The 23307-nt window shown below is 44.0% G+C and overlaps 1 protein-coding gene across 1 annotated transcript in view; it reads left to right on the forward strand.

The window, feature by feature from the left end:
- The window catches only part of ERN1 (endoplasmic reticulum to nucleus signaling 1), a 1214209-nt gene that overhangs the window by 608150 nt on the left and 582752 nt on the right, over window positions 1-23307 (forward strand). The window contains exon 6 of the mRNA XM_044070452.1: window positions 15998-16120. Coding sequence (XP_043926387.1) covers window positions 15998-16120 — 123 coding nt within the window. The remainder of the gene's footprint in view (window positions 1-15997; window positions 16121-23307) is intronic.

Consider the following 23307-nt stretch of genomic DNA (forward strand, 5'->3'; position numbering starts at 1 on the left):
AATCCTGTAGCTTGTGTACAGTGAGCTTTGAAGGTGTTTTTATACTTTAAAATAGCCACACAGTGAATACTCAAGAGTTCAGATCACCATTGTTTTATTTCTTTTGTTAGCTTAGTTAGTCAGGATGAGCAGGCAGCATGTCAGCACTGGAGTATGGAAAGCTGACAAGGAGCCAGCTAGCAGAGATGTGCCAGGCTGGGGGACTGGTGCATGCAAATCTGACTAAGGCCGACCTGATTGCAGCCTTGAATACAGCTGCATCAGAAAACAGCAACCAGGAGGACAATCCGACTGGCAGTGGAGATGTAATACCCTCTGAGAATGGACAGCTCAACCTTTCTGCAGTGGTCTTAAAAATCCAACTGGAGCTAAAGAGACTTGAGTTGGAGGCCAGGTGTGTGGAATTAGAAGCAGCTGAGATACTGAGGCATCTACAGAGTGAGGAGAATGAGAAACTGTTACGTCTGCAGGGTGAGGAAAAGGAGAGGCAGAGGCAGCCTGAGAAGGAGATGCTGACTCTGCCAGAGTCATGGGGGTAATGGGGAAGGGAGTAACTGGACCCCAGAAGCACAAAAGGTCAGTAAATGTCTTCCGCAGTTTAAAAGGGGAGATCATTTTGATAGTTTCTTTCATATGCTTGAGAGGATATGTAAACAGTATGAAGTTGACCAAGGGCTCTGGGTACAGTTCCTGACCCCCTTACTCCATGGTAAAGCTGAAACTATTATCTAAAATGTCTAATGTTGCATGTTTGGATCATACTACTGTAAAAAAATTGTCTATTAGGTTTTTTTAAGCTAACACCTGAAACTTATAGGAAAAAGTTTTGTGAGCATAGACGCAAGGCAGATGAGTGTGTGTGAACATGTTGCTGAATTGACTACTTATTTCCATAGGTGAGTGAGTGGATGTCCGGTCACCACTTGTGAAGGGCTGGCAGACCTTTTGGTGAGGGAACAAGCCCTTAGCATTTTGCCTGAGGACATAAGGATCTGGTTAGCTGATAGACAATGTGCTACTTCAGATGAGTTGGGGAAGAAGGGAGAACTATACCTGGCAAGCAGGGCAGCCCTGCACAGGAAGGGGACCCCCAGTACTACTCATGGGCCTAAAGGAACCCATGGTGGGCAGCACAGACTGCCCCAACAGAATCTGCCAGTAGCAGGGGAAACCACTAGTCCAGGTACACATCCAGGAGCTAGGGTTAAATGTTTTGAATGCAACCAGTGGGGCCTTGTGGCATAAGTGGGGAAAGACAAAATGCCAATACTAGGTTGTCTTGGGACAACAAGGGTACCAAGCTACCACCAGAGGCTATATCCTGATGTAGTGAATGGCAAAGAGGCCATTGCAAAGAGAGAGACAGCCTCTAATATAACCATTGTAAAGCCTGCAATGGTTACAGAGGAGCACTACTTGCCTGGGCAGTCCACTCCCATCAGGGCTTTAGGAGGGATACCATTCCAGATACCTTTGGCTAGGGTTCACCTTGACTGGGAGGGTGGAAAAGGAAGCCAGCAAGTAAATGTGTTTGAGGTTATACCTGCAGATGTCCTGATAGAGAATGATTTTGATAGTGCAGTACCCTGTGCTTGTGCAGTTACACGCAGTCAGGCTTGGGGACAAGCAGGTAAGTCTGGTAGCCTGGGGGAGACCCAGACAGATGGCATACTTGCAGCTAGGACTGTTGAGGTGGTTACTTCAGGGAGGAAGATACTCTGTAGCAGTGAGACTGAAGGTGAGCCACAGCTGCTTGTGGGTACTGATGGTCCCTTAGACAGAGTGACTGCAAAGGTAGAGGTGAGTAGTAGTACCCAGGCTGACAGTAAGGTACCACTGTCAGAGGATGCCAGACTTCCTGTGGAAGGGGAGCTGGGAAGGATTACAAAGAGAGAGTTGAGAAAGGCTCAGCTCTCAGACCATACACTGCAAGGGCTGAGGCAGGTAGCTAGGGAGGCACCTGTTTCTCAAGGAAAGGGGGAATCTGTATACCGGGACAAAGGGTTGCTATACAGAGTGGACCCCTGAGGGAGGGCTAGAAGGTGAGAGAGTACAGCAGTTAGTAGTGCCTAGAGCCTACCATCTGGCGCTTCTAGCCATAGCCCATGATATTCCCTTTGCAGGTCATACGGGCATGAAATGTACAAAGAGGCATGTTATGCAGAACTTCTATTGGCCTGGAATTGCCAGAGGTGTAACAGGGTACTGCAGGACCTGTGAGCAGTGCTAAAAGGTAGGCAAAGCCGGAGACAAGGTGAGAGCTCCTTTGATGCCTTTGCCTGTGATTGAGGAGCCATTTCAGAGGATAGCTATGGATATTGTGGGTCCTCTGAGTACCCCAAGTTCCACAGGGCAAAGTATATCCTAGTGGTAGTGGATTATGCTACACGATACCCTGAGGCAGTGGCTTTGTCCTCCATTGAGGCAGAGAAGGTGGCAAATGTTTGTTAGAAATTTTCAGCAGGGTAGGTTTCCCAAAAGAAATACTGACCGACAGAGGTGTCAGTTTCATGTCAGACCTGCTGGCTTGTCTGTGGAAGTCCTGTGGGATGAAGCACATTAAGACCACCCCCTACCATCCCCAGACTAATGGTCTTGTTGAGAGGTTAAACTCTACAATCAAGTCCATGCTATCGGCATTTGCAGATCAGTTTGAGTGAGTGGGACAAATATTTGCCCCATTTGTTTGCTTACAGAGAAGTTCCCCAGGAATCCACAGGTTTTTCACCCTTTGAGTTGCTGTATGGGCATATGGTGAGGGGAACCTCTAGATTTAATTTGTGATGAGTGGGAACTTGAGTGCGAGTCTCACAAGGAGTCTGTTGTGACATAAGTCCTAAACCTCAGGACAAGGCTCAAGGAACTCATGGGCTTGGCCTAGGAGAACCTGGCAGAAGCCCAACAACAGAAAAAGTTGTGGTATGACGGGAATGCTCGAGCTAGAGAGTATGCTGTGGGGCATCAGGTAATGGTTCTCATTCCTTTCAGACACAACAAGCTGCAAGCAGCTTGGGAGGGTCCCTACAAGGTGGTAAGAAAGGTAAGTGATGTTAACTACATGGTGGAACTGCTAGGCAGAAGGCAGGGGCAGAAATTGTACCATGTTAACATGATAAAACCTTACCATGATAGGGAGACCCTTGTGCTGAGCATTTGCAGTGGATTGCAGGAGGAGTTTGAGGGAGAACTGGGGGACTGATTTCCTCAGCAAGGCTTAGTCTGACACCTCAGTGGAAGGGGTAGCAATGTCCCAGCAGCTATCTCCTACCCAGGTTCAAGACATCCAAGCAGTGTTGCAGGAATTTGGGGACATGTTCACTGGGAAACCAGGGTGCACCCACCTGGCGCAGCACCAGGTGGATACAGGACCCCAAAGGTCCATCAGGCAGGCCCCTTATAGAGTGCCTGAGGGAGTCGAACAGACTCTGAGGGAGGAGGTACAGGAGATATTGGAACTAGGGGTGATTCAAGAGTCCAACAGTCCCTGGGCCTCCCCAGTGGTGCTGGTGTCAAGTAAGGATGGCAGCACCAGGCTCTGTGTGGACTACAGGAAATTAAATAGTCACACAGAGTCGGATGCTTACCCCATACCTAGGACAGATGACGCCCTAGAGCAGCTGGGTGGGGATAAGTATCTTACAACCATTGATCTTACCAAGGGTTACTGGCAGGTGCCCTTCACTCCCAGTGCTAGAGAGAAGTCAGCCTCTGTGACTCCTTTTGGCTTGTATGAGTTCACAAAGATGCCCTTTGGGATGAAGAATGCCCAACAACTTTCCAGAGACTGGTAGATGGTATCCTAGCAGGAGCAGGAGGGTTTGCCCTTGCTTACCTAGATGATATTGCCATCTACAGCCATTCCTGGCCAGAGCACCTTCAGCATGTCAGGGAAGTGCTGGACAGACTACAAAGGGCAGGGTTGACCATTAAGCTGAGCAAATGTCGGGTGAGTATGACAGAGGTCTCCTACCTAGGACATAGAGTGGGGAGTGGTATGACAAGGCCAGAACCTGTCAAAGTGGAAGCCATTCAGGCATGGCCTGCACCTGTTACCAAAAACATGTGAGGGCATTTTTAGGGACAGCAGAGTACTGCAGAAAGTTCTTCCCCAGTTATACCACCATAGCTGCTCCCCTCACAGACCTGGCAAAGAAGAACAGGCCAGATAAGGTAGTGTGGACTCCAGCATGTGAGCAGGCATTCCAGAAGCTTAAAGAAGCTGTAGGAAGACCCCCTGTGTTAGACGGTCCAGATTACAGCAAATAATTTGTTGTGCAGGTGGATGCTTTGAACCATGGGGTGGGGCTGTACTTAGCCAGATTTCTTCAGAGGGGGAAGAGCACCCATTGGTTTATCTCAGTGGTAGGCAGCAACCCAGGGAGGAATGCTATGCAGCTGTAGAAAAGGAATGTCTAGCCTTAGTGTGGGCATTGCAGAAACTTCAGCCTTATCTGTATGGAAGGAAATTCACTGTTATGACAGATCACAAATGCCTAACATGGTTAAACAGAGCCAGCCAGCAAAATGCCAAGTTGCTAAGATGGAGCCTAGGGTTGCAAGCATATATGTCAGTGCAGCACCGCAGTGGGAGTAGCAATGCCAATGCAGATGGGCTGTCAAGACAGAGAATGGGGTAGGTATACTCAGATAGACCTGACCCTCTCAAGCAGCATTTCTCAAGGGTCACTTGAAAAACTAGTTTGAGTTCTCTGGGGGTTAAGAAATGTGAATACTGGTAGAAATGTGAGGGCTGCCAGCCTAGCCAGATAGAATTGTGCAGATAATTCTGTCATTTGTAAATATAAATGTTGAAATACAGGCTTGTTTTCTTAAATGAAAGAATATGCTGTGAAATGCTGAACTTAAAACAATGTAACAACATTGCCCTCTCCTGTAAAGAAAGCCAAGTCGAGCATTTCTTGTCTGTCCTATGAAATTAAAATTATTTCATGTGTGTCCCTTTAAAGTTAGAATTTGGAGTCGATGAGTCTGGAGTGAAGCATCCTGCCTGTTGTTTTAACTTAAAGAATAATTGCTAGAGTTTACAAGTGGAATGTCATTTATTGATGTAGTTTCCTGCAGGTGCAAGATAACAATTATGTAGTATCTGTTAGCCTGGGAACACCAGGAAAGTGTAAAAGAAGTGATGTAATGGGAACAAGGACTGCAATAGCAATTTAAACAGAGAGAATCAGAAGGCATTAAGTATTTTGTCTTGATCATCCAACTCACAGCACTATATTGCTCATATGTAAGTTATCTTAGACTTGTGTTTTCTTTTAGAAATAGCTAGGAGCTAGAAAGATTAGACTAAAAGTGTTTTTTCTATGATGTCAGAACTGTACTACTGAATTATTATAAGTATTTCTGTGTGATCTCCGAACTTTTGACTAGCACTGTGTAGTAGAAAGTATTGTCTTGTGGTTTTAATTATTTATTATTAAATATTTTAAAACCTTTAAACTATGGCTGGTTTGTGTAGAGATAATTTAAGCTCTTAAGAGTACTTGCATGCCTTTTGTAAAATTGTACAAAGCCACTCTAATAGCTTTAGCCCTGGGCTATACTACCAATTAGATAATAATATTGCACAGTAATAATTGGACACCCTTTTAAGGGCCTTTGCGTAGCTGATAAGTATTAGTGGGTGGTGGCAAGTGGAACTACCATATAGCCTGGGAGAAAGGGGCACAGCTGGAGAAACTGTGTCAGCCTTCCCCAGGAGTGTCTGTGTGGTTGTATAAACTCTTCTTAAAGTGCATATGTGTGTGTGCGTGCGCGTTTGTGTGTGCGTGCGCGTTTGTGTGTGCGTGCGCGTTTGTGTGTGTGCGTTTGTGTGCGTCAGCTACTTGTGCATGGACACAAAGCACTGGTTGGACAGAGAAGGTGCTAGAGGTTTTTGCTTGCCTACTAGGCTGAGGTCTGGACCCTATAGCTGTGCCAGTGGGGAGTCTTATTGGGGACCTGGAGAGCAAGGCAGCGACCAGCCCGGGACTGACTGTGATCTCCTTGTGCACTTAAGGGAAATTGCACTTTACTGTGTGTATTTATCCTTTCCTCATATATGAGATGCCCTCTCTGGTGTTAGTGGTGAGGATTAAGGCTCCTTGATTGCTGGACCAGGGCACAGGCGTCACAGCAATAATCTGGATGTTCTGTGAAAATCTGAACAGGTGAGAATCATGAAAGGCAAGTGTAAACATGATGTACAGTGTTACACTGCCTTTCTGACAGTGTCTGCCAAGTGATGTTCTTCATCTCACATTGCTGCAGTCCTTACACTTGGGTAGTCCGCTGTCCTCGGTCGGCCCGAATATCAAAGTATTAGGCTGACGTCGGTCAAGGCGCTTAAGACTGACATCAGGACGTCAGGGTACAAATGCGCATGACCGACGTCATATCCTCAGTCTTTTTTGCCACATGGTCCGATGCAGAAGCAGCATTGCAAGTGCCGTTCGGCTCTGAAATTTTTCAATTCGGAGTTTCAGACCGAGTCAAAGTTGGCTAAGTACCCGTTGGGGAATATTTTAGTTTTTCTTGCCTCAGTGGTTTACCGGATGTCAGAAAAAGTGAATAACTGTATTTCTTGTGGGAAACAGATACCGCATAGAGATTATCATACTTTGTGTATTCCTTGTTTGGGGCCTGAGCACGACGTTGTTGGGTGTCGCTTTTGTGCTAGGTTCAATAAGCGCACTATTAGCGAAGGTTAGATTGTGCCAGGTTGGTCTTCGGAAGCGGTGCAATTATAATATGCCGCCGGATGCTCCGACGCCTGCTTCTTCAAGAAGCGCAAAGACAAAGCAGCTAAACCCAGGCAAGAAGAGTCCGTGCGGACGCCGGTTCTTTAGAGGTGTCAGTGGAACCGGTGGTTCCACCGGAGGTTTCTCTGGAGTTCCAGGGGGAGACTTTGTTATTGCAGGATGTGGCCTCTCAGGAGGCAGGTCAGGCTGAAGGGACTTCTCAGGTTACTGTACTCCCTCCCTTCCTAGGGTGGTTAGGCCCTCTCCTTCTGTTTCCAAGGCTTCTCCCAGAGGCAGGCCAGGTTTAGCTTCTGTTGGTGTCACTCCTAGTTCATCAGGATCTGTGCCCAAGAAGCACATGCTTAAAATGGCAGAAGATTTAATTACTTTGATTAGAGGTTCTTTGCCCCCTCCTGATAAGAGGCCTAGGGTGGAACCAGAGTTGGGGAGTTTTGAGCAGGCTTCGATGTTTCAGAGTCTTGGCTGAAGACTTGCAGGAGTATTCTCCTTATTCTGATTCTGATGTGGATGATTCTACTCCTTCTGCTTCTCCTCCAGAGGATTTTTCTTTTCAGAGACTCTTCATTCCATGAGGAACATTTTAAGTGGGAAGGCCAGGACTTCTCTGATTCCAGGAAAAGGCTTAGGAATTTTGTTTTTACCCCAGCATAGGCCTTTGGCTATACCTCCTGTTCTGGATGTTGTGGAAGATGTGTTTGCAGAGGCTTCACTTAATCCTGATTCTTTGCCTCCTGCTCCTGTTAAACCGGATAGGTATTACAGGGTGCCTGAAGTTCATAAATATCTTTATAAGAGTCCTAGGGCGGACCCAGAAACTGTTAGTCAGGGACCTAAGGGTGTCAAGGCCTCTGTTGTAAAAATCCGGTTCCTCCAGATAAAGAGGCCAGGGCTTTGGATAGATGGGGAAAGAAAGTCTATACTTCTTCCACCTTAGCTATGAGGGCTTTGAATTGCCAGTTTCACATGTTGAAATATCAAAACTATCTACTTTCTCAATTGAAGTCTAAGGTAGATGCTCTGGCGGAAGGTATTGCGTGTAAAGAATTACAAGATTTGGTACATGTTTCTGAACAGGTGGGTAAGCATTCTTTACAATGTGGTTTTGATGCTGTACAGGCCTCGTCTAGGGTGGCTGCCACTGGGTCAGTTCTTCGCAGGCACGCCTGGCTGAGGGATCAGAATTTATCTGACCATGTTAAGACAAGGATTTTAGATGCTCCTTTACAGTCTGATGTGTTGTTTGGTTCACCTGTGGAGGCAGTCTTAAAGAAAATGGAAGACAAGGCTAAGTCTATGCAGACTGTTAAAGATTTTTGCAAGTCCAGCCTCCAAGTTTAGTAGGAATTGGCCTGCTAAGGGGTGGACGTACCCTTCTTATGATTCACAGTCTAGGGGTAGATCTAGACATGGTAGGGGCAGAGCTCAGGGCTCTTTCAGGCCTAGAACAGGGAGTTCACCTGCACAGTCTTCGGGTGAGGGCAGGGGCCAGTCCTTTCGTAAACAGGCCCAATGACCTACCTTTTCAGCTGCCAGAGCCTTCTCGTCTGGCAGCACCTTTGGGAGGAAGGTTGGCACTCTTCAAGGAAAATTGGAGTTTAATTACCCAAGACAGATGGGTATTGGATATTATACACCAAGGCTACAAGTTTTATTTCCATACCTTGCCTCCTTTCAAAGGCATGCCAGACGTTCCTCCTCAGCAAAGAATAGAGGCTCACAAACAAATCTCTCTGCTACTTCAAATAGGGGCCATACAGCCGGTCCCTCTGCCAGAAGTGGGCCTAGGATTTTATTCTCGCCTGTTCCTAGTACCAAAGAAGGGGAACACGTGGAGACCAATTTTGGATTTATCTATCCTCAACACTTATCTGGACATTCCCAAGTTCAAAATGTTGACGTTACAACAGCTTTTACCTCTGCTGGGCAAAGATCACTGGATGGTAACTCTGGATCTCAAGGAGGCTTACCTTCATGTTCCTATCAGGCTAAGTTGCAGGAAGTATCTGCGTTTTCGGGCTGGGACTTCTCATTATCAGTTCTCTGCATTGCCCTTTGGCTTATCTACTGCACCCAGAGTGTTCACGAAAGTTCTGGCTCCAGTGATAGCTTTCTTCAGGCTAAAAGGAATACAGATCTATCCTTATTTGGACGATTGCCTGATTCTGGCTCAAGGAAGGGACGTACTTCTTCATCATTTGCAATATGTGATAGCAGTGCTAAGATGCCTGGGGTATTCTGTGAACAAAATAAAGTCCAGTCTAGTACCCTCTCAGGACATGTGCTTTCTGGGTGTGAGACTGAATACAGCATCCCAGATGGCCTTTTGACCCCGGACAAACAAAGAATCTTTCCCTTTACTTCCATCAATTGTCTCATCAGTCCAGGCTGACTGCAAGGACAGTCCTTCAAGCCTTGGGGTTCATGGCATCTTGTATTCTGGTGCTTCCCAATGCCAAACTGCATATGAGGAAGCTACAATGGTATCTCAAAAATGTATGGACACAGCACTGCCAGGATATGGACACTGTCATTCAGATAATACCTTGCATTCAAAAGGAATTTTTGTGGTGGGCTCAGGAATGTCACCTAAACAAGGGACTCTCTGTGACCCGGCCAGAGGCGAGTCAGATTCTAACGACAGATGCCTCAGACAAAGCTTGGGGAGCTCATCTAAATGGAAAGTGGATACAAGACACGTGGCCTGCCAGACTACAACATCTACATATCAACTTGAAGGAGATGTTAGCAGTCCAATTTGCATTACTAGCTTTCAAGGATTTACTTCTTCCAGGACAGGTGTTGATTCTAACAGACAACACAACTGTCATGTGGTACATCAACAAGCAAGGGGGAACACATTCATATCCTCTATGCAGGCAAGCAATGATTTTGTGGGAGACTGCTCTCAGTTTACAGCTAAATCTTCAGGCAAGGTTTCTGCCGGAGCACAGAACTCCTTAGCAGATGTGTTGAGCAGATGAATTATGGATCCCCACGAGTGGAAATTGGATCCTCATGTATTTCAGAAATTGACAGTGTCATGGGGAACTCCAGACATAGATCTGTTCGCTTCTCCACTAAACTACCAGCTGCCAAAGTTTTGCACAAAAAGGTTTCATCCCACAGCCTGGAAAGTGGATGCTCTTTCTTTCAATTGGAGCAATCTTCATGTGTATGCCTTTCCACCTCTGCCTCTCCTCCCAAAGGTACTCCTAAAGGTCAGACAGGACAAGCCAAAGATGATTCTAATAGCTCCAGATTGGCCTCGACAGCACTGGTACTCATTACTGAGAAGTCTGGTACGGGAGCCTCCATGGCCTTTGCCTTCGATTCCACACCTGCTGACTCAGGAAAACAGTCATTTACTCAATGTCAAACTTTACTCTCTTCACCTAACAGCCTGGCATATTCTGTTTTGAACCCTGGAGGGTCTCAGCTTCCACAGCAAGTTTTGAATGTTATTTTGGAGGCCAGAAGGCCTAGTACAAGGAAAGTGTACGCAGATAAATGGAAGAGATTTTTATTTTGGAGTACAGCAAAGGAATTTGATGTTTCTGAGCCTAATTTAAGTGTGGCTCTTCAATATCTTACTGAGTTACTGGACAAAGGTTTGTCCTTCTCTTCTATTAAGGTTCATGCTGCAGCAATTTCTGCTGACTATGATTGTGACCCACCATTGTTTTCTCATCCTTTGTTCAAGCAATTCCTTAGAGGGGCAAAGAATATAAGACCCCCATGTAGAGCTCCTACTCCTGCTTGGGATCTCAATTTTGTGTTGGAGAAACTCACTCTACAACCTTTTGAGCCTGCAGCGACTGCCGAGTTGAAATATTTATCATGGAAGACTGCTTTTTTGTTGGCCATTACCTCTGCAAGAAGGGTTTCTGAATTACAGGCCCTTATGGCGGTTGAGCCTTTCTTAATTTTCCATAAGGATAGGGTATCTTTGCGTACTAATCCTTCCTTTATGCCTAAAGTGGTTTCTAGTGTGGCTTTAAACCAAACTATTCATTTACCTACTTTTTATGCAAATCCCCAAAATAAAGGGGAAAAGATTTTGCACACTTTAGATGTACACAGGCAGTTGCGATATTATTTGAGCAGAACTAAAGGGTTCAGGCTGTCTCAGCAGTTATTTGTTTCATTTGCTTTGAGTTCCCAGGGCAAGCCTGTGTCAAAACAAACTATTTCTAAGTGGATTGGGTTTTGCATTGCTTTCTGTTATTCCCATCATGGTAAGGAGATTCCAGCTGGGATTAGGCCTCATTCCACTAGGGCTACTGCCACTTCTACAGCTTTTTTAAGGGGGGTGGCAACTAAAGATATTTTGGAGGCAGCTACTTGGAGTTCAGTGCATACTTTCTCTAAGCATTATCACCTTCCACTTTACTCTAAATCTAGGGCTGGTTTTGCCACTGCAATTTTACAGGGCATTTTGGCAGCTCCTGCTGCTTTATAGTTTTGCCATCCTCCCTTACCTCTGCTTTGGGATTCTACCCAAGTGTAAGGACTGCAGCAATGTGAGATGAAGAACATAGTACAGTTTTGTACCTACCATAAATATAGATGTTCGAAGATCTACATTGCTGCAGTCCAATTTACCCTCCCTCCTTCCCCTCTGTAGTTAGAGGTGGTTGTGTGGGTTGGGTTGTAAATATTGTGTATATTGTATATATTGTACATATAATTAGTGCAAGGGTGGTTGGTTGGTTTTTGCTGTCTTTTGGTTTTGACCTTTCTGTTTAGGGTCTTCTGACATCTGGGGCAAGAAAAGACTGAGGATATGACGTCGGTCATGCGCATTTGTACCCTGACGTCCTGATGTCAGTCTTAAGCGCCTTGACCGACGTCAGCCTAATACTTTGATATTCGGGCCGACCGAGGACAGCGGACTACCCAAGTGTAAGGACTGCAGCAATGTAGATCTTCGAACATCTACATTTATGGTAGGTACAAAACTGTACTTTTTATAGCTTTCAAAGCCTGCAAAACACTTGGTTACAGTGAAGAAATTGCTAATAATGCATGGAACACATACAACTCTATGCACTAGAAAATATTATGAGTGCGTCACCAATCATAACCTCTTATGTATTCTTGACATGGATGCCAAGATTCACCTTTCAAGCTTCACTGTCGAGGTGAATTTCTTGGCATCCATGTCTCAAACACACAAAAAGGTTATGATCAATGACCTTTTCCTAAACCTGTGGTACACAGGATAACATAGTAAACAGTGGTCGTATCTACCACAGCTCTAATTGTTTTCATTTTGTACTTTTAAACTTTAAAGAGTTTCAATCTGACTGCAAATCTTATTAAAGTGGAAAAAATAAATGCATACTTTTTGTTCTCTGCCTGCCAACATTCAAGCCCTCTTCAAATGGACTCCATCTGTTTATTCCCCATACTAGGTATCCCCAGTAGTCAGTGGCAATCCAGAGATGCCGTTGCCCAGGCAGCCATGAGGCTTAATTGTGTCCTCTCTGGTGTCCAGGCAGTGAGGGTGTATTAAATAGGCCCTAACCATTTTCCTTGTTGGGGGGGGGGGGGCAGCGAAAAGCAATGTACATCATTGTGGGGATAATGGCAATCTCCTCGATGTGAGTGTACACTCCCTTTATACTTGCAATGAGAAGTTCTTACCAAAGCGACTAAATGGAGGAATGCCTACATGTACACCTTCTCTGAAGGAGTGCCCCCATGTTTGTGATTATGCCATTAGGTGGTCCTTTTCTTCAACCTTCTCCCAAGATGAGCAAACCCATCTTCTCCATGCCAGCTCTAACAGTTGTCTGACCTGCTAATTGAATCTGATTCATCTGGGATGTAGTTGGGCGATATCCATCTACACCAACATGGTTGGCAACTGAACCAGGTTGTTATTTTTTCTATCTGTCAGTTGTTTGTAGACTGCAGGTTAAATTGTTCACCCTCTGTACTTTTTGATTTATCACAGAGTGTTATCACTTCTTGCTACTAACAGACACCATCCTTTAGTTTTGAGTTTGTCAAACCTCTCAACCTCCTTGCATTAAAATTCATAGCAATGACCTTTAAAAATCATGTCAGAATGTCAGAAAGAGGAGCGCTTTCTTATTTTTCAGAGTAGTTCTGTATGTACTAGACCCTGTATAATCCGTGTCAGTGTGTTTTTCTAAAGGCTTGGTTGGTTTATTTAAATAGATATGCCCCATAAAGAAGTTTCACTTTGAGGAACATAAAAAATTGAGGAGAAACAAGGCTAATTTTTTTTGGGCCAAAATCATAGTACTGTGCCTAAATCAAGTTGAGAGGCATTGTTTGAATTCCTTATTATCTGCTTACCTGCTGCCTGACTCAGCGGGTCTTCTAAAGGAGACCATTGAAGTCAATCCTGAAAAAAAAAAGCATTGTGCTTAAGACTCATTTGGCTAATTAATTGCTGCAATAAGTGTCTGGATGGATTGAATGATCTTGGCTGAGATTCATAACCAAACTGCCTAGTATGTAAAGTTGCACAGTACAGCTTGCATCCTAGGTAAATGTGTCCTGTTTCATGGGCTGTAGATTGTCTAGTAGCAGTATTAAGTAGAAAGAGTTCTGACTCCATATTGAAGTATGGTGGTAGGGAGTGGAGGAGTCTGTGCTCATGAGGCTCCTCAGTAGCTGAGTGCACTACTTAGGACATTTGCATAGTACAGAAAGCATATGTTCTGTACTACATATATTACTCAAAGTGCAGTGTATAAAATGCATCAGTGCACATTGGTAGCTAGCGGCATGCAACTGTGCATTTTAGTGGGGAAATCTGTACCGGGAAGAATAGTACCTTTACCTTATGAAGACTGCCAATCTGAGTAAATTGCAGTGGGTGTCTGTATGGGAGTGTTGGCTGTTTTTCTCTGTGTGTAGGTATAGGTAGTGTGTGTGTGTGTGTGTGTGTGGGTCTGTGACTCTTTATTCTTATTTGTGTTTAGTGGATGACCACTTCCTGATGTGACCTGTGGCTGACATGAACAGGGAGATTATGGTTGCAGAGTGCACTAGCACTGAATGTGCGCATATATGAGTCTGAGTCTCTGTATGTGCATCAGTTGTGAAGTATCTGTGCAAGGTGTATGGCTGTACATATGTGTGTAATAAGGACAACAACATACAAGGCCATGTCAAACCCAGAGCTGTTGGACATGCTACACTTAATGAAATCCCAATCCCTCAGAGCCACACGCTCCAGGGAGCTAAACCTTGTCATCACAATGAACAAAACATGCAGGAGGAATAGGTTCCTGACCCAGAGACTTCCCAGACTGTGGGATAGACTGCCCATACATGTCAAGCAGAGCGCCTCTTTGGCCCTCTTCAAAAGGAACCTTGACGATTGGATGGGAGATAGGAAATTCACCCCGGGGATCACGTCAGTTGCCCTGCTAGACAGGGGTCCAGGGAAGTAAATATTGTGGGAAGAAATAGCCAGGGAATTGTTATGGCTAGGCTTGTATAGGCCCTAGGGCCGATAGCCTAGTACCACCTATGAACAGTTGTACAGCATGACTGGGTAGCGGAGTCGTGATCTATGTCAAACTGCTTTACTTAGCCTATCCTGTTCAATAGTGACTGAGGTAGGTATGGTATGACAGCTGTACGTGACTTTGAATGTGTGCATCATTGTGTTTACTTCTGTCACTGTGTGTGTGTATCTGTGCTTATGTATTTTTTTGTTGCCTTGGGGTTGTCCATACCTGTGTGTGTGGTCTGCTAGAACCTGCACTGCGAGTAGTGCAGAGTGTAGAGCACTCAAGTGAGCAGTTCAAAACTGCTTAGATGAACAATTCATAGTCATTCATACTCATTCTTAATGAGATGTTGCAGTTGTGGATGATTATGCAGTACACAGCCCAGCTCATAGGTCAGAATGAGGTATGATGCTCTGACATTCTTTGTGTATCTCTGGCCATGACTTAAAATTGTGTCAAGATTAGAACTGGGACTTCCTAGGAAGAGAAACCTTAAAGGAGTCAACTGTTCATTTTTCTTTTGTCTGAATAAGTGGGCTCATCACAAAGCCACCTTCAACAATGACCAGGGCCAACAGGCAAATGTAAACAGCACTGATGTTATTTTCTCCATGTAGATGTAAGCATAAGTGCAGTCAGTACTAATACAAACATTGGATAGTGGTAGAATAAATGTAGCAAAACAGTGAGCATTTGCATAGCTGGTGATAACAGTCGTGGTGCTTAAAGGACCAGAGCTTTAGTCATTGCGTAGAGTGCCATTCATCTTTTGATACAGAAGTGTCTGTCTGTGTGCACCCCTGCAAAAAATGTAAAAAAAAAAAAAAAAAAAAAGACTTATTATTTATTTATTTTTATTTAAAATTTGGTTTCAATACTTTGAACTTATGGTTTCGACCATGCGAAAGTCGACATTTTGAAAGTCTGAAATTTAGAAGTAGGTGTGTGTGTGTGTGTGTGTGTGTGTGTGTGTGTGTGTGTGTGTGTGTGTGTGTGTGTGTGTGTGTGTGTGTGTGTTGGTTGTACAGTTGTATGATTACATTGTGAAAATAGAGCAAGATCTAATTCTAGAGAGACAACAAATTTGCACCAGAGTTGTCATGTACAAAGCTGCTCAGTTTGGGAGGTAAGCACTGTCAAGTACTTGAAAAGTGTAGGAAGAATTTTTAAGTGTCACTTAAAAGGTGTTTGTTGGGTGTATGTGGCTAGTTATCTTATGATCATAGTGGTCACTTGCCTAGTGGTGTTCTCATGCTTCCTTGGTAAGATCAATGCCATTGCATGCTTACTTGAAATAACAAACTCTGTGTGTGCATGTGTATGTTTGGGACAGATGGAATATTTTCCTTCCCTAAAAGGAGTTGCATACACAATGAAAGTTATTTCCTTGCTCTAGCATGTCATTTTAGAAGGCATAGATGAATTTCATAAATTGCTTTTAAGTAGTACTAATGAAGACAATGCCCAAGGCTTTTTAAGTTTGTACCATTGTATTGTTTGGTGTATTACTCAACACCATTGACCTTGGTAGAATGAACTTTGCCATAAAAGGAATCCAAATGTCCTGTATTATGCAACATTTAACAGGTATTTGCACAAGTGAATGTATAAGCATCAGTCAGCATTCTGAAAGGGTGTTAGTCTTTCTTTAGAATACCATATCAGCTGCTGACTTCCTACTGAACTATGCTGCAGTGGTAACATGGTATCTCAAGATGTTTTCTTATATTTTTGTAGGAAGGAAGCAAGACATCTGGTACGTGGTGGATCTCATGACAGGAGCAAAACAGCAGACATTAACATCGTCCTTTGCTGAAAGCTGGTGTCCTTCTACATCACTCTTGTATCTTGGACGTACAGGTATGCTGGCCCTTTCTGCTTATTTTTCTGGATGTTTGATCCATATTATCATACAGCATTAAGTAAAGTTACAATATGCATGTACTAATATTTTGCAGATCCTTAAGGGCAGTGATTGAAATGTTTCATTTTGTAGTTAGAAAAGTATTGTTTTACATCAATGTGATGCTGGGAATGTTAGCTTATTACTGTGTACTTTGTGGAACATGTAAACTCGTAATAGTGTATCATGTAGGAGACCTCATTTCTTGATACACATTCCATTGGGGCTAGTTGTAGAGATAGCCGTATTCACCATGTCATGCTGGTGCTGGGGAGGTATTAATCTAGCTCTCTCGGATTACATTTTCCTGGGCCTTGTGATGGGTAAAGGAGGTTGTCATAAATTGTCACTCAGAATGTGTATATCCTTAAAAGCTTAGCCTATGCCTGATGGTGGATTAATTTTATTTGTTCTCCAGCACCAAACATTCATTATGTTGTGTTGTATAAAGTTTGGTCAACAAAACAGTGAGTAAATTAAGAGGCCATGTATCTAAGCATGTGCAAAATTATGTTTATATTTAGTTAAAAAAAGCAAAATGACATTTTATGTTCCATATTCTTGTTACATCTTTCACATCTTTCTAGTAGATTTTCAGAAAGAGTTAAAGGTCTTTCTGTTGCATAGTTAAAGTTAAGCTAGGAATACAGAGTGGTGAGTTAACAACTACTGATGCACTTTATTCTTTTTTACCCACTTTTATCATCTGCCCCTTGATGATCAAGCATCTCTCATGACCTGTATGGATGGGGCAAGAGCCCTAGAGCCCGTACATTCCCCCAGCAGTGAGGGTTGAGCATTGAGAGTGGTATTACCATTCATGGGGTCTAGGAGGTTTACACTTGCCCCTAATGTGTTCTGTCTACACACACTCACTTTTGGGTCCAAGAAGTTAGCTTGCATTGGATGTTTCTGAGAGCATATGTGAGGTTTCCACATTCACCACTAACCCACTTGAAAGCAGTCACCTCCAGTGCATTCTTAAGGTCTGGTCTCCGCAAGGGATTCAGAAAGGACCCCACCACCTCCACCAACATACATCATTGTAGAAAAGGACAGAGCAGATCTTTAATAATACTGATCTCAAGAACAAACCAATCCCCTCTACTTAGAAGAGAGACTAAGACAGAGGGTACTTCAGAAGCAGTTTTTCTGTGTTGGTGCTGTTTGAGAGGGATGATTGAAACATAAATTCTGTGAAAGTTTGGGCTGGCCACTGTAAAAGCTAGTTCCATATCAGGAGCAACAGAGTCTCCTGGCTATTTCAACAAATGTAGAAAGGGTTGTTTTGTAGTTGTGGGTGAGAAATGATAAAGGGGGGTGGGGGAGGGGCTTAGGTTTTCCAAATTAGCTTGCTGTACAGTGAGGCATCACATTAAGGATTCCAACTTAGCATCTTTACCTCAGGTAAACAGAGGGTAAGGATTACATCTTTAGTTTATTAGGAGTTTGCATTTCCAGAAAGTCTGTATGTTGCAGGAACCCAGAAATAATATCCTTACAGTGTAAGGTGCAGATGTCAGAAATAGGATCATAGAAGGTTACTAGGCTAATAGCCCTAGGGGCCTTACAAGCATACCCAAGTTCTTACTCTTATTTCCATGATCAGAACCTATTGCCCCCTGTCCAAGAGGGACACAGCTGAAACCCCATTGGTGAATTTATGGGTACCCATCCAATCGTCCACATTGCGTTTGAAGAGGGCCAATCAGGTGCTCTGTTTGACATGAAGTGGGAGTCTGTTCAAAAGGTGTGGTAACTTCTGGGAGACAAGTCTTTCCCTCCAGCAGGTTCTGTTAATGTCACCTACCAGATTAAGGTATTTAGCGCGAGTAACCCATGTACCATTTGACGTATGGATATGCAGCATTTCCAGTAAAGCAGGGTCAGGGATTGCCTTGTATGCAAGGCAGAGATTGCCTCTGAGTAGTCTGTGTGAAACAGAATAAAGTCACAGTGATTTCAGACAATCCACATAAGACAGATGCTGAAGACCTTGAATTTCCACTGTGAGGAACCTTTGCGGTCTATCTGATTGCTGGAGGTGCTTGGAAGGGCACATACCAATCAGGGCTTTGTATTCAATTATTGGCCAGAAGAGGGAAGAGTACAGGGAGGCTATAACTTCTATTTTTCTGGAGTCAATGCCCTTGCTTATGAGATGAGCAGTAAAGAATGCTCTTCTTACCACTGTGAATACATGGTGGTCAAAGGTAAGGTTCCAGTGCAAGAAATGTGATTCTTTTCATGTGTATACCTGTTATTAGGTACTATTTTTTATTTGTCTTTTCATCTATGATGATTTGTTCTTTTGCTTGTTTATTTTTTGACTTTTTTTTGTTAAAATTTGTGTGGAGCTTATCTCCCCGGGCCTCTACTGAAAATGGAAATATATCCAGCTAGACTAGCCCGGTCAACAAATGTAAAATAAAATAAATAAAGTAATAAAAATAAAATGTTGCAAGAAATGCAACAAACCTAAGATGTAGGTTGCCAAGGAGAGCTGTAATGTGGAGGAAGAGGAGGAGGCATTGAAGGCTTGTATGGACATATTAGTAATAGAATCTGTAAGTTTGAGCAGTAGTGGAGAGCAGGTGTTGGAAGCAGACTTGCTTGAGTACAGCTAGAGGATGAGAAATATTTTAGCATGTGGGAACTCCATTTCATTAAGTCCTACTTAGTTGTCCTTTATCAGACTTGTATGAGCTGAGTATAAGATAGGTCCATATTCTGAAAAACTGAGTATGGACACACTGTATAAAGTCAGAAAAGCCCATTAAGGAGTTAGATTCTGGATAATATTAGGCTTTCAGGTAAGTGTAGAATATTTGTAATCTGCAAGTTGTCTGTTTTTTCAGTGACCCATTTTACCTTATCACACTCATACTGATCTTTTCCAAGTTGCCTTTAACCAGCTAATACTGTAGTTATTTTCATTGTTTCCCATATGCAAATCCATAGATCTCTTTAGGACATTTAAGATTGTGTTTTTGTCTTACTAAGCTTTGTATCAACTAATTCATCAGTTTGTTTTCATATTAGATCCTTTAAGAACTGTGCACTTGGATAAGTTGCTGGGGCTGGCTGTTCGATAACTACTCTGTGCAATTCCACCACAATATATACTCAGACTTGTAAATCTGATTAAATACTCTCAGTCAGTTATAAAAAAAAAGTGAAGGACAGATTTAGGAATCATAAGATGCATTCTTTATGAGATGTGATGATGTCTCTGCTATCTTTGAAATTTTTAGACAGGATAATAATAAAGCATTTTTATTTGTGTGTACTGGCCTCCCACTGACTGCTCTTCATGAGGTCTTAATGTAGTATTGCACAAAAAAAGCAGAACTGCAAGGTTGCATGATGTTACTAATTTTAAAATGCTCCATAGTGTGTTTTTTAGCTCATTTACCTTTATACTCTGGTTATAGTTGTGATGGTCGGAGGTACTGCCAGCCATGCCAGGAGAAGTAGGGCAGTGGATGTGCAACATATGCAATATATGTGAAATTAAATTATTTTATGGGTTGAGCCATAACGATGTTATCCCACAGTTTTGAATGGAGCTAGAGATGCAATGGCTGTGCTAGATAATAGGTTGTAACTCCTGTAGGAAGAGTGGAATGGTTTTATGACTTCCAGTAGCTGCACCACATCTCAGCAAAGCTCTATCTGTGTGTATGGTAACACATAGCTGCTAAAATCCTATCAGGTTCTAGTGATGAGGGATAGTGGGGAAACAGAGTCAGATGACCATATGTATGTGATGTCATTCTGTACAGAAATAATGTTTTAATATTAGAGGAGACTGAAGTCTCAGGAGCATTCTGTCTTGGATCTGACAACAAGGACCGCTCACCCACATTATCTTGCCTTGCTCTGTTCAGTAAGTAGGATCAGTAGTTTTAGCCAATCAGGAATAGATAGGGAGATTAGCTAAATACTGTTTTTCTGTAACTGTGTGAAACTTTCCAGCAGTATTGTTTTTAATATTTCTTGTGAGTGAAACTTTGGTGTTTACTGTAAGTAGATATTTAGTATTTTCATGTTTTTTTTTATTATTTATTATTAAATGCATTTAAACTTTTCAATGTGCCTGGCCCTTTCTAGAAAATATTTAAGTTTTGAGAGTATTTACATATATTTATTTGGCAATAACTCTGGCCACTCCTGAAAGCCTGGCTTTTTGATCAACATTAATATTTGTATTACCAGTAATTTCACCCAGTATAATTGGATGGCCTTTTAAAAGCCTTATAGTAACTGACTGGTGGCAGTGAACTACCTTATAGTCTGGGCAAAGTTGGTAGAGTGGGTAATTTGTTCCATTCTTTCCCAGGTGTGTGTGTGTGTGTGTGTGTGTGTGTGTGTGTGTGTGTGTGTGTGTGTGTGTGTGTGTGTGTGTGTGTGTGTGTAAATTAAATCTCAGTGTGTGTGTGTCAGCTACTTGGGCAGGAACATGAAGCACTGGTTTTAGAGTGGTGGAGGACTTGGCCTGGGCACTTGGCTGAGGACTTAACTTTGAAGCTGTGCCAGTGGGGATTCTTATTGGGGACCTTGAGGGAGACATGTAGAGATAATCCAGACCCCGGGCTGACTATGTTTCTTGTGTGCTCTTAAGGGAAACCATGCTTGATGCAGAGAGGTCTGCATGTGGAAATACTGAGTGTATCCATTTGTACTCCAATTGAACGTCCCTCTCCAGTGTCAGTGGTGAGGATTCAGGCTCCTGGATTACTGGCCCAGAGTGAGGACATCACAATAGTAAATGTTAATTTACTGTTGACTGGTTAACAAGGTCCCTTTAAAAGAAACTGTTTGCAAGGATTTTAAGTATGTTTACATAGCTTAAATTTCTGTTATCCCTAATTGCTTGACATTGTATTTAATACATTTATGGAGTGTTTAATCCCTTTTCACTTATGTAACTGAATCACTTGTATTCTGATTTGATCCATCGGCTTGAATTTGAGCAGATTTAAGCCTCATGATCTGAAGTAGTTCACTTCATTTGGTCTTCAACCTTTGGGACTCAGATCCAGTATGGATCCAACACAGCCGCATAGCTAGCATCATTGATCCAAGCTCTCAGCTTCTCTCCTCTACCCATAATGCTCCCCTGCCTCCTTCCTCCCCCCTGATCTTGTTTGCCGCTGCTCAACCTGCAAAGTGGTTCAAGCTCTCTGGAGTAAGTGTATCTTTTTTTGTGCGTTTTCACAAAGAAAAAGCTAGCCCAGGAAAGCTCTTCGGTCCATCCTCCTGACCGTGAGTCATGGACTTTGGACTGGTTTGGGAAGCGGGTGTATGCTTCAGCGACGTTAGCAGTCTGGGCGCTGTACTACATGGCACACCTGACCCGATTACAGTGTGACCTCATCAAGGTCGCTGAATCGATCCCAGAGTCCATGTCGATGGAGGACAAGAAGACGTTCTCAACCCATATGGCCACTCTAAAAGCCATTTCTAATACATCCATGTGTCTTCTCTGCCATGCTACGGAGGGAGCCGCTAGGGCTGCCGGGTCAGGAATTACCATCGGACTTTATTCCTGGCTCCAACTGTGTCAGTTCTCTGACCCCTTCATGGTTTCCTTTACCAATGCCCCTTATGATGGTTCTTCCCTTTTTGGGAAGTCAGTTAGAGAGACATTAGTCCAGAGTGAGAAGGGACAGTAAGTCTCTTGTCTGCTGTCTGAATCCACTTCTCCTCTCCTCAAAGATCCTTCTTGAGAAGTCAGAGAGGGACAAAGATGATGTGCTTGCGGAATTCTCAGACGTCTAACTGGGGACACTTGGGACAATTCATCCCCCAGAGGCAGAGGGGGTTACAATCGACGCCAGCCCAGAGGCCGAGGGGATCTGAGGAATTCCGGATCCTGAGAACCTTTCTCGGGTGAGCCCAGACAGCAGCCCTGAAGGGTTCCCCGGCTGCTCCTCTTTGGAGGCAGTCGGGGGTCACATTTTGCTGCACCCAGCACTATGGGAGTCCATGGCAAACTATCGCTGGGTGTTGCAAATTATATCAAGAGGCTATTCTGTCCCTTTCAATCAGCCACCCCTTCTTTCCAGACACCTCCCGGATGTTCCACCTCCTCAATGGGAGGCAGCAGCCTTAGAAGTACACAAGCGGCTAGAAAAGTGAGTCATCCAAAGGATCTCCCCAGACCAATCCAGATCTGGGTTCTATTCCAGGTTCTTTTTAGTGCCAAAGAAGACAGGGGACCTAAGACCCATCTTGGATCTTTCCACCCTGAACCTGGCAGTAACCAAGACAAAATTCCGGATAGTCACTCTCCTCTCTATCCTGCCCTATCTGCAGGCGAACGATTGGATGTGCTCACTTGACCTCCAAGATGCTTATTACCATGTCAGAATGGACAGATGTTCCTGGAGGTTTTTCCTCTTCCGGCTGGGAGACGATCCCTTTCAATTCAGGGCCCTCCCCTTTGGTCTCACCACAGCCCCCCGGGTGTTCATCAAAGTGATGGCAGTAGTTGCGGCTCAACTAAGGCTTCAGGGCATTCAGGTCTTTCCGTACCTGGGCGATTGGCTGTTTGCGGCCCCGACCAAGCATCTTCTGTGCCAAGCCAGCGACTCCTTTCTACATTTAGCCAAACATCTAGGCATCACGATCAATATCTCCAAATCTGCACTGATGCCAGTCCAGAGTCTGGACTGGGGCCCGGTTAGATACAATTCAGATGCAGGTTTTTCTAACCCCGAAAAGAATTTGCAATCTGAGAGCCCATGTCTTGCAAGTTCTTCAGACAGAGGTTCTAACAGCAGAATCAGTTCTCAGAGCCTTGGGTTCCATGGCAGCTGCAGTCCAACTCTTACCTTTAGCTCGCTTTCACATGCGCATTCTTCACTGGACTCTTGCTGTCCAACGGTCGCTTCTGGATCAACCCATGTCTTAACCGATTTGGATCCAGGGTATGCAGGGATTCCCTTCGTTAATGGATTCAGTCTCCAGATCTTACGAAGGGTTGTCCCTTTCTTCCACCTTTGCCCAAAGCCACAGTGACAACAGACACCTCACTGCTCGGGTGGGGGGAGGCATTGCTCGGGGAGGACGGTCCAAGGCACGTGATCCCTTTCTGAGACTAGGTTGCATATCAGTGTGCTAGAGATGAGGGCGGTGC

The sequence above is a fragment of the Protopterus annectens genome, chromosome 4.part1, assembly GCF_019279795.1.
Source record: "Protopterus annectens isolate FY-2018-M chromosome 4.part1, PAN1.0, whole genome shotgun sequence".
Taxonomy (NCBI): Eukaryota; Metazoa; Chordata; order Ceratodontiformes; family Protopteridae; genus Protopterus; species Protopterus annectens.